Source organism: Amblyomma maculatum, chromosome 2, assembly GCF_055883805.1.
Source record: "Amblyomma maculatum isolate TAMU_Amacu chromosome 2, ASM5588380v1, whole genome shotgun sequence".
Taxonomy (NCBI): domain Eukaryota; kingdom Metazoa; phylum Arthropoda; class Arachnida; order Ixodida; family Ixodidae; genus Amblyomma; species Amblyomma maculatum.
The window spans coordinates 100935630-100947836 of NC_139345.1; the positions used below are offsets into that span (position 1 = coordinate 100935630).

The 12207-nt window shown below is 50.6% G+C and overlaps 1 protein-coding gene across 1 annotated transcript in view; it reads right to left on the reverse strand.

The window, feature by feature from the left end:
• Positions 1–4577: 4577 nt before the first annotated feature.
• Positions 4578–12207, reverse strand: part of LOC146199413 (uncharacterized) — a 45609-nt gene continuing 37979 nt past the window's right edge. Inside the window, exon 5 of the mRNA XM_084592763.1 lies at positions 4578–4883. Coding sequence (XP_084448889.1) covers positions 4854–4883 — 30 coding nt within the window. The 3' untranslated portion in view covers positions 4578–4853. The remainder of the gene's footprint in view (positions 4884–12207) is intronic.

The following is a 12207-nucleotide window of genomic DNA, read 5'->3' on the forward strand; positions in this document are numbered from 1 at the left end:
AGAAAAAAGTTGATATTCGATCGTTTTCAAGCAGCCGCGAAAATTTTTAACTACGAAAACAACTAAGCAGCTACATGTACACTGAGCGGTAGCAACCTCAGTCTAAACTTTATTGAAAAATTTTAGAATGACCACTAAAGCATTTGTTCCAGCCTCTTGCTAGCAACCATCGCATTAATGAAACTCCGCTCGTTACCAACTGCATAAACTTTACTACCGCTAAAATTAGTTTGAGGTGAAAATACATTTACCTCAGCATCAGTATGGTGAGAATATTCAGGAATGTTCAAATATATAGTAAATATTATGCTTAATATATTATGACGGGTTGAGACACACGGTAATGAAAAGTCAAAAGGAATGTGAGGTGTATGCGGCAAGCGGTTTTTGTTCATGCGGCAAGCGCTCGTAATTTGCACTTTCATTGCGCGTACGAGACGCTAATTTATGTGGCTCGCGGTACAGTCAAGCAAGTCGCATGTCTTATTCGTGTCTTTATTCGATAACAGAGCGTGGAAAAAGCGCAAACTTAAGAGCGCGCGCGCGTGCCAGCCAACTTCCCGGACGGCGAAGGAGCGCTGCCCAAAAAAGCGTGCCGTGTGCAGCGCGCGCAGGCGGCGGGCGAGGATATTTGAGGAGGAAAGTGCCGGAGTGGAGGAGAGTGTCGCTACTTTCAAATTATCGAGGGACTTTAATACAACTATGTTACAAGCGCCTGGTTAAAGAGCCGCGGTTGAAGCAGACGAACTCGCGCTTTGCGAAATTGCATGCGTGCCGTACAATGCTTATCCCAGCTAAACCACCGAGTCCTTGTAGCTCAAATTTAGCACAGAAATGGCATTTTGTAGTCAGTATTTTTATACCAAGCTTGTTCGGTGTACTTGCCTATTTGCTCAGAAGAAGTCGGATGTTTGCATCGTCTGTGACGACAACGAAGCAAAAGAAGCCGCTGCCACAGCGATGGCCCCGCTCCGGTGGCGCCACCTCGTTGCGTCGCAGACCCGTTCGATTCAGCTGCACTCTTTGCACCAGTTCCGTAAAACTCTGCCGCTGTGTCGCAAGCGTGCAGTGCCAGTTCCAGCAGTTTAGGTGCAGCATCGGCACTAGCTGCATCCAAACGAACGGTACAGTGCAGGCCAGGCCGTCTGCTAGCCTTGGCGTCGCCAACAAGCTGCGGTCGGCTGTGTGCAACTCGCGTCAGCCGACGCCAACGTCCCTTTTAACTTCATGAATTTTCAAATAGCACATGGCAACGACGTTTTCGGCATGTGCGTTGTAATAAACGGCACTTGTCAACTAGAACACGATCGAGTTCGCCAAGGTAATCGTTACGCGTACTCACAAGAAGTAGTCTCACGCATGCGGTGTGATGCATGCTGATTATATACTTCAATCATGATCATGTGCGCTTCGATCGCTGGCTGCCGCAAAAGGTGCATATATATATATATATATATATATATATATATATATATATATATATATATATATATATATATATATATATATATATATATATATATATATATATATATGCGTTTGCACAACGCGTACCTGATGCGATATGCTATTTGAAAATCTTCATGTTTGGGATGATTAGCTCCGTTTGAGCGGCATATACACGTGCGATAGGATTCATTCATTCATGAATATGCGATGCATATATGTACAAAAGCCGACCGCATGTGGTCGGCTAGCTGTGAATTATATTGCCACTCACATCAACAGGCGCCAACATGCCGAATAAGATCAATTTTCAAATAGCACATCGCAATAAAGCGTTGGACGAACCAGCGTGTATGCGGACCATGCAGCAGCTGGCACGAAGCGCAAACTTCGATCACGATTGAAGTCAGCATGAACATTAACGCATGCACGTGCTTACAATTGTTAGACATGGTTTGAAGTACGCATCGTCGTTTCTTTGGCGAACACGGGCACCGTTCTCGTTGAGTGGAATAACTAGGGTCGCTTCACTGTTTATCACAACACGCAAGCCATCGTCGCGCAACTGTCGTCTGCTTTCATGCGGCGGCTGCAGCTGTACCATTTCGGCACTGACCACTGAGGAGGTGCACAGTTCTGCTTAACTTTTCGTGAACTCAACCTGCACGACGCCTGCACTTTTTGATACGAACAGCGTAGTGCAGAGGGCGCCATGTTGCATCGTTGAAACGAATGGTGAAGTGCAGCACCACGTGAACCAGTTCACGTAGTGCAGGTGAAACGAACGGACCTTTCAACAAAACTCTTCAAATACAGTGAAGTTTTGGCCAAACTAAGTTTCGCTTGTTATATTTATAAATAAGTTTATAAAGGTTTTCAAACCTTCCGCAAAAAAAAAAAAAAAAACTCTGCCCGCCTACGTTCCTTTACCCAAACGATGCCAACATCCAACCATCCAACTACTTCGTCAGCCCGTGATGTCAGTGGAGATGCGGCGGCGCTGGCGACAGCAGTGACTTTCGTGGTGTAGGCAAAAGCTCGGGTCGTCTGCATTGGATGCGCGGCGCTTGCTGTTACAAACGCAGAAGTCCTCTAAATACTTGGATTGCCGCAAAACACGACAAGGAGGTGTTGGCGGCTCACTGCATGCGCATGGCTGCACACGGAGATGCATGTTGTTATGTTGCCGCGCTGCTCTTTTACCTGGAATATGGCGTGTGAGTGCAGGAAGAGCAGCTGTGCCCGGATCGTGGCAACAGCTCGCTGCCAGGGAACATCCAGAAAACAAGTCCAGTCCATTTTCGACATAGATTTTGCATTTTCCGTGACACTTACGCGGTTGAGCCGTGCCAGCCATAAGTGACGCCGCATCTCTGCGAGTTGTTTCGTTCGGGCGGAAACGTTCGTGTGTGCTTTAAAAATTTATGTAACATTTTGAACCACTTAAGTGCGATAAGGCGAAAGCTTTTGTTTTAAACTTCGCTGATTCCTGGTTTTACTGTCTGCTTCTGTAGGCTGTGTGGTGCGGCGTTTGAGGAAGCGGTAAATGAAAGGCGCCGAAAGGACGCCTGGATCGGTATGACGCGATAGCGTAAGCTACCAGCCAACATATAAAGCCCCGCTTTAACCGAGCCGTATGAACGTGCCTGCGTGGCCAAGGGGTAACGTGAATGCAAGGGCCTTGGCAGGCTGATTCTGATATATCACCTCCCATATGAAAGGAGAGGCTCGAGTTGGCAGCGCCTGCCGCCAAACGTAATGTAAGGAAGCCTTACGTCAAGTTAGTGCTCGGCCTTGTCAGCTGCCAGCTACCGCCTCCCACATAACGAAAGCGTATTAATACATCCCCCCTTTGGAGGGTATGGGCCCAGGGTGGCCCACCTTGATCTATGGTGGCCGTCATCTTGGGTGACATCACGTGACATAGGGTGGCCGCAAAGTGTGTCACCTATGAGCCATTAAAGGCTCTCGCCTTTAAAAAGCCCCGGCCGTTCGCGCAGCTCTTCAGCTTCCATTGCTTGCACTGTATACGGCTATCGCATTCCACGACAGCTCAATAAACCATAGCTGCGGATGCCACTGCTTGTGGAACCCCACGCGCGCACTACAGCATTTGATACATACGTTCGCCTTGTTCTTTCGGCGGATACAAAAATGGCCGACTGCGCCACAATTACCCAAAATGCACTGCACGCGGCGCATTAGTGAATACCGCTTTACATGCTGCCTTGATATGTCACCGTGAAAGCTTAAGTCGCAGTGGTTGATTTAGAATTTTTGTGATGTTGATATCGGGCAGCACATGCTTTGATACACATCAGTATAGGCTCATTATGTAGAATCGAACACTTTTCTAGGCAAGTACATAATGATTGCCAACGTGGATAAATTTGCGGCCACCTTGTGATCATCTTGCCTTTCCACTACACAAGGAGTCGTAATGCTTAGCATGTCTGCTCTATTGTACAAGTACAGCCACTGTGATGGTCATACACATTGATGTTGGCCAATCAGCAGCAGGGCTGGTGCCTTAAGTATGAACGACTAGAAGCTTCAAGCATTAAAATGATGATTAATTCGTATTTATTGTTGCGAAAACAAAAGCTCGCCTCGTCGCATATGCCTTAGCCGCAGGTGGCAGGAACTGCCAACTTCGGTCTCTCGTTTCATATGGGACGGTTATGTCAGAATCAGCCTGCCAGGACCCTGGTATTCACGTTACCCCTATAGACCACTAAGGCACGTTCATGCGGCTTGGTTAAAGCGGTGTTTTATATGTGGGCTTGTAGCCCTAGGCTATCGCGTCATACCCATATTTAGATGCAATTAACGCCTACGCCTTTACCATCACCACCTGAATTCCAAATGGTTCAGCCTTAACCTGTCTGATGACGCTTCCTTTAAACAACATGGTCATTGTTTTACGAACTCTAGAGATGCAATCTATTCCTATTTTTCTTCCTGCTTTGAAAGACCCCTGAAACTTGCTGTCCACGAAATATATCCAACTCCATTCGGGGCGACGCGACAACACGTACCGAAACTCAGGGTTTTTAAACCTGAGCTGAAATTTTACTGCGAGAAAACCAATGCTTTCGAACACGCAGAGAAAGAAACAAGAGTGTGGCGATTCATTTTAGTTGCCGCTGTTTATTTTCAGTTTACCACGTACATGTAGGCAGCATATGTTGAATTAGCGATAAAAATATATTTTATTGTTAGGAAATGTTTTGACGCAGACCGAACAGCTCATCACAGGGGACACATGGGTATTGTCGCTATAGCTTCTGTTACAGGAGTGACAGAAATAACCTAATTTACTGCGTCGAAAACGGATATGTCACTTGCTAGGCGTGCGAGGCTCGTTAAGGGCCGCTGTGAACATCTGGTGAACAGAAGGTCCAAGTTCAGTCCGGTGGAATTCTGTATTTGCAGTTCTGAAAAGTACGAATTCAGAACAAATGTATAAGCAGTAAAATACACTGATAAATGCATCTTCAAGCGAAGCATGCCGCATGTCGTAAAAAGAAAAAATAGGAGGATATTTAAGCTGCGCCGTTACGGATATGACGCTACAGGGTTTCACACACGCGGACGATGCTTTTTCCGCATTTAATTTTTATTTTATCTATAATTGCTTCATACACCGATAATTAGCATCAGCAAACATTGACTTTTCATCCTGAGCAGCTTGACATATTTGAACGCATTTTCATTTTTTTTCAATAATTCATTTGATCAATTACACACTCTAAATGTTTCTTAATTATCATCCTTAAGCAGTGACTTCATTCTGAGCATCTTGATACCTTTGAACCACCCTTTTTCCTATTTTTTTTTCATCAGTTAATCAATTGATTACAAAATTACAGTGATTTCATTAACTCGTCACCGCCAATCACACACCAATCAATCATCAATCGCTAGAACCGCAAATTACTGTGTTACAATTTTTTTTACGCAGACCCTGATCATTTCCGATACGCGGTGCCGACTACTACGCTGACGAGTTTTTCGACCGAACGAGCTGTATCAGCTGTCGCTTAAAAATGCCGTCTATCCATGCTACACATAGATTAACTCATTTTAGGAATGCATGCGTGTTGTTCAATGCGCAGCACAAAGAAAGCTGCCACGTGTTCCAGGTGAGGTAGGTCTGGCGATTGCAAGCCTTGGCCTTCCGGGGCTGTGGGCCTAGAGGTTGTGTTTGCGGTGGAAGCTCCTTGCCAGAGTGGCATCTATTCATTCCGTCGCTGTACTCGTAGCTTCCGTGGCAGACGACGAATGATGTGAGTCGCGTTCCCTCTTTCAGTGTGTCTTGCCGCATTCTTCCAAGTCTCTTATGTCCGCACGAAGCAGCGATAGAGGCTCAGCCGAAGCCATTTTGGAGCCCCGCGCATTTTAGTGCGAAAGCACTCACACGATCCCCATTATTTGTGCCTTCGGTTTAATTGGCTAAGCGGTTTCGTGAGGTCACAACCACGTGGCCTCGAACGGCTAATTCAAACTCAATCCTGCGCTTAATTAGTGTCAGGATTCTCCTGGGGCTGAATCACATAGCATCCCAGACCTTGCCACGTGGGAAAAGCTGATCCGGAACCATTACCCGGGTCAGCAGACTCATCATCCGTCAGGCGGATAGAGCTTACTGCAAGGCTTTCTCCTCAGTCTCCGGTGCTAAGAGCTGGCTTAGAGGCACCCTCTCCTAATTGTTGGACCCAGACCAGCATGATGACGAGAATAACGTTCATTCATTCATTCATTCCAAAGCACAAGTCTCCCCCAACGGGTCTTTCAAGTTTGCTAGCCAACAGAGTGATATAGTCTATGACCATGACCTCTTCTGGTGTTTTCACATAAAAAAAAAAGAATACATTGGAGCGGATTCGAACCGGTCCGGTTTGAAAGTGAGTACCCGAGTTCCAAGCGTCAGCCACTGAACCACCGCGGATGGTACTTTTCGCTCGTCATTAAAACATTTGCCATTTGACGCGGCGGCTCCCAGATGACGCCACATGTACAGCTGCAACTGAAACTTCTGTATTCAGTTAAATAATAATAATAGTAATAATAATAATAATAATAATAATAATAATAATAATAATAATAATAATAGTAATAATAATAATAATAATAATTGGTTCACAGGAAAGGAAAGGCGCAGTATCTGTCACTTGTCCTGCGGGCATCTGAACCGCGCCGTTAGAGAAGGGAGGCATTGCACCCGCCACTGCTTCGGTGGTGGATGACGGCTGTTGCGACGTGCGTATTTTCCTCTACCTCTTTTTTTACTTTCTTCTCTATTTTCTCCTCTGTCTGCCCGAGGTAGCGAAGGTGGCTCAGATACAGAGCCAGTAGCAGGCCCGTGCATTTCCTTGTCGTTATTCCTACAGTCGCAGCAACAATAAGAGGAGAGAGGAAGGTGGGAGTTATTATAGCGGAAAGAAAGGAAGAAAGAAAGAGGTGCGTAGTGGAGGGCTCCGGAGTAATTTCGACCACCTAGTGATCTTTAACGTGCACTGACATCGCACAGCACACGGAAGAAATTTCGTTTCGCCTCCATCGAAAGGAGGGCGCTGCGGTCGCCGACGGGAGGGGACGTGCTTCTCATCGGCCCCTGCTGTTATGCCAATTACCGCAGTGTTAATTTACAGTTACCGCGATATATTTGGTACCAAAGTGTGCGCGAAGGTGCGGGGCATCGACCGGTACCAGTTTTGACCAAGCGGTACGTGATTCTCCCGATTTACGAGGACTTTTCTCTGGTGCGGTGCGGACTTTTCTCTAAGCCTAACGTCGGCCTACCACGAGTACGGCCACCGGTGGCGACGGGCCCGGCCGCTAGGCCTAACCCGGCGACGAGTACGACCAAGATGGCGTCCGAAATGGAAGTGGCCACGTCGATGGGAGACAACATGACGTCAGCACCGAACATCGACAGTCTCGGCGGGCGTACGTGCATTGAAGTTCAAGGAGAGGACATTACACCGGAAGAAGTCGAAGGCTGGTCGGCCTCCGGCAAGCGCGTCAAGCAGATCATGGCCGGCAAGGAAAACGGTGAGTCCGCCGCCATTACTCGCCAGTCTAGACCCAAGACTAGGGCCAGCTTTGCTAAGAGAGTTGCAGCCTCGGTAACGAAAGCGGCGAGGATGCCGATGGACATGCCGAAGGAAGACACTAAGATAGTCATGAGACCACGGGGAGGTCTCAACGTAGCGAGAACTGAGGTTTCAACAATTATGTCGGCCATCATGACGGCGGCTCGAGTAACGAAGGAAGAAGCCAAAGCAGACACCATCTGCACGAACGCGCAGCAAAACATCATCGTGGTCAGCACCCCGGACGAGAGGCGTTCCACGCTGTACTCTAAGGTCAAAACCCTTAACGTAGGAGACAGGACATACGAAGTCAGCGCCTACCGAAGGGCGCCGGACGGCACGGTCAAGGGAGTCATCCGAGGCATAGCCGTAGACGACACCCCGGAGGAGATAGCCGAAAACATCGTGAACCCGTGCAACCCCCTAGCGGTGGAGGCGCACAGAATCGGCAATACAACCACGGTGATAGTACTCTTCGCAGGAGAGAAAGTACCGAACTACGTCAAGTATGGCTCGATATTAGTCAGGTGCGGGCTTTACCGCAAGCACTTTGACGTGTGCAGGCAATGCGGCAAGATCGGCCATAGAAGAGACGTATGCCCGAATCCCAACACCAGAGTATGCTTCGGCTGCGGAATCGCGAACCCCAGCGAGGATCACAAACGCGAATGCAAGCCCTAGTGCAGGCTCTGCGGGGGACAGCATCCAATGGGCGAGAGGGAATGCAAGAACAAGTACAAGATGCCGTATGTGCTCAAAAAACGGAAATGGGAACGCAAGATGGAAGCCATGCAGCAACAACTGGATCCGAAAAGCTTTCCGCCGCTGCGAGAGCTGTCTGCCGAGAGACCCCGCGGAGATTCGAGGCAGCGCGACAGCAGCCGCAAGAGGGACAACAGCAAGGGAGGCAGGAGCGCCAGCCGCCACAGACCGTCGCAATCGGGGGAAAGAGTCGCCTGGGCCGAAACAGTCAAGGCAAACATGGCAGAGAAGAGACAACCACCGGCGCAAAACGCCACTAAGAAGTTCCAAGAAGAGAACGGGGTGGTAATAAAAGCCCTAAGAGACGAGAACGAGAAGCTAAAGCAGAGAATCGCCGAACAGGACGCAACCATCAAGGAAATCAACGCGAAGCTAACGACATTAATTGCGATGCAGCAAAAGCAGCAGCTGCTGCCGAAGCCCGCACAAGAGAGGAAACAAGAAGAGATAACCGAGGACGAACCAGAGGTCAAGGTGGACCCGAGAGCCACGAAAGCGGCGGGACCGGCTCCCAAGAGGAGAGCCATAGAGGGCGCCAAGGAACGAAAGACAATGGAGAGAATCGAAAAACAGGACGACAGACTCGACCGTCTCGAGGCGATCAGCAAGGTAAGCAACGAAAGCCTTACTGCGCTCGCGCAAACGGTTCAGCAGATGACAACGAACATACAGAGCACGATCCAGAACATGATGGCGCAAACGCAAGCACAGCTGCAGACGCAGATACAGGCACAAATACAAGGTATGGAAGCACAGATCATCGCCAAACTGCAGCAATCATGGACGGGACAGCACGTACAGCAACATCCACACCACCAGTGAGAGACCTCTTGGTCTGGCACTGGAACTGCAACGGCTTTACCGGCAAGAGAGCGGTGCTGCAGCAACACTTGCAGCAACTAACGAGGAAACCAGACGTCATAATGATTCAAGAAACACACAGCGAAGAGACGCCGAGACTGCCGGGCTACCGGTCGCACGACAGCCCGCCGAGCAAAAGGGACACGTCCAAGGGCAAGGGCAGAGGGGTCTGCACCTTCGTTAGGAAAGGGATCACCTTCGTGGAACACGAAATGATCGGCAGAAGCGCCATCGAACACTGCACGGTGGAAGTAATCACGGGCAAGAAGAGAAAGGAGAGCACTTTCCTGGTGAACGTCTACAGCAATCCGTCCCACGGACAACAGAAATTCAAGGCACTGCTCCACAAGGCAACTTCAGTCGCGGGGAGCAATACGCTCGTAGTGTGCGGAGACTTTAACGCTCCGAGCCAAGACTGGGGCTACCACAGAACGACGGTCAAGGGGAGAGAGCTGATGCAAGACGCTACCGACGTCGGACTGAACCTAATCACGGATCCGGCCTTTCCCACCAGGATCGGCACATCTGTTACGAGAGACACAACTCCGGACCTTACCTTCGTCAAAACTGACGGAGGATCAAGAGAAGCGAAATGGAGAAACACGGGCCAAGAGCTGGGCAGCGATCACTACATCGTGGAGGTCGTCGTACCGCTCGAAGGCCAAGGCAACACCGGCATAAGGAAGCATCGCATTACGGACTGGGACGCCTTTCGAAAGGCGCTATCCGCGGTGCAAGTGGACATTACGGACATCGAGCAATGGGCGGCCAACGTCGTTGAGACGACGGAAGGAGCCATCAAAGAGCTAGAGACGGACGAACGGATAGACAAGATGGACAGTCGGCTGGCCCACCTGATAGAAGCCAAGCAGTCCATAAAAACGAGGTGGCAGAAGCGACGAACCAACCGAAGTCTAAGGAAGAAGATCGCCGAGCTCAACAGGCAGATCGAGGTCCACTGCAGGGTGCTATGCACCCAACAGTGGAACGAGGCCTGCAACGAAGCCGACGGACAGATGCACAAGGGCAAGACGTGGAACATGCTGCGGCACCTCCTCGACGAAACCAAGACCAAGGGCCACCAACACAACAACCTGGCCAGGATCCTACACAAGGCAATCTGCGAACACGGGGAAGACGAGGTCAAGCGGCGCTTGGACGCCAAGTACCTGCCGACCACCCCCACGGAAAGACACCCGGATTACCAAGGCAAAGAGAACGAGACGCTAGATCGCGACATCCAGACCTGGGAAGTCAGAGTTGCCCTGCAGGATCTCAATGGAAGGTCTGCCGCGGGTCCCGATCGAGTGACCAACAGAGCGCTCAAGAACCTCAACGAAGCGGCCATCGAAACGCTCACGAACTTCTACAACAAGTGCTGGCAAGAAGGAAGGCTACCCAAGCAATGGAAAGCAGCCAAGACGATCCTCATCCCCAAGGCTGGCAGGCCGCCCAACATAGAGAACCCCAGGCCGATCTCGCTCACTTCGTGCGTGGGAAAGGTCCTCGAGCACGTTCTCATGAACAGGTGGCAGCGTTACCTGGAAGAATCGGAGTTTTACCCAAATTCTATCATCGGGTTTCGGAACAAACTCGGGGCGCAAGACGCCATGATCTTACTGAAGAACGAGATCATCGACGATACGACGGGCACCAAGGACAACAGAGCCGTACTCGGGCTGGACTTGCAGAGCGCCTTTGATAAAGTGAGGCACTCGGCTATCCTGGCCCAAGTATCCAGGCTAAACATGGGCAGGAGGACATACCTGTACATCAAAGACTTCCTGACGGAACGGACCACCGAAATCTGTGCGGGAGACCTGCAGCTCGAAGAGAAGAAGCTGGGCAGCGTCGGAACTCCGCAGGGGTCGGTAATCTCCCCGCTACTCTTCAACCTCGTGATGATCGGGGTGGCCACCCGACTAGAAAGAGTAGCGGGAGTCCGGCACACCATCTACGCCGACGACGTTACGCTATGGGTACCGGGAGGAAGCGACGGACACATCGAGACAACGCGGCAAGAAGCGGTCAACGCCATCGAGGAGCAGCTGGACGGGTCTGGACTCGTTTGCTCTCCGGCCAAGTCAGAACTGCTGGTGATTCCCCCGAAAGGATCGGGCAGGAAAAGAAAGAATATGGAAGTCAAGTACGAGCGTCCCAAGATCACGGTCAAGACGGCGGGAGGACAAGTAATACCGGAGGTCGAGAAGATTCGAGTACTCGGGCTGCTCATCCAGCGAAACCGAGCCAACGGTGAAACGGTCAACAAGCTCGCGGGCAAAGCGGCTGCGGCAATGAGACTCATCAAGAGGGTGTCCAACAGAAAAGCGGGGATGAAGGAGGAGAGCCTGACTAGGCTCGTTCAATCCTTCGCAGTTAGCCACATAACGTACGTGGCCGCCTTCCACAACTGGAGGCCGAGTGAACGTAACAAGATAGACGCCACCATACGCAAGGCGTATAAGGCGGCACTCGGTCTCCTCAGGGGCACGAGCACCGAAAAATTCATGGCGCTGGGAGTCCACAACACGCTGGACGAAATAGCCGAAGCACAGAGAACGGCGCAACTCGAGCGTCTCTCTGAAACGAGAACCGGAAGACAGATACTGCGGGACCTTGGCCTCGAACCGAGGGAAGGCAAGCAGCAGAAAGACGTACCTATACCAGATAGCATCAACAGAAAGCTCAGGGTCTTCCCGATCCCGAAGAACGTGAACCCCGAGCACAACAGAGAGCGGAGGTTGGCGAGGGCCAGGGCTCTCGTAGACCTCCACGCCAGAGAAGAAGGCGCCGCCTACGTGGACGCGGCGGAGTATCGAGGGAACACCGACGCATACGCGGCGGTGGTTGTCGGGGCATCGACGGGTGCAACGAAGACCGCGGTGAGCGTCCGGACTCGAGAAGCGCACTGGGCGGAGGAGGTGGCCATCGCCTTGGCCGTTTCCGACCCCGGATGCACTACAGTGTTGTGTGACTCTAGAACGGCAGTGAAGAACTACGCCAAGAGTAGGGTATGTAGTGAGGCCGCGCGCATACTGCG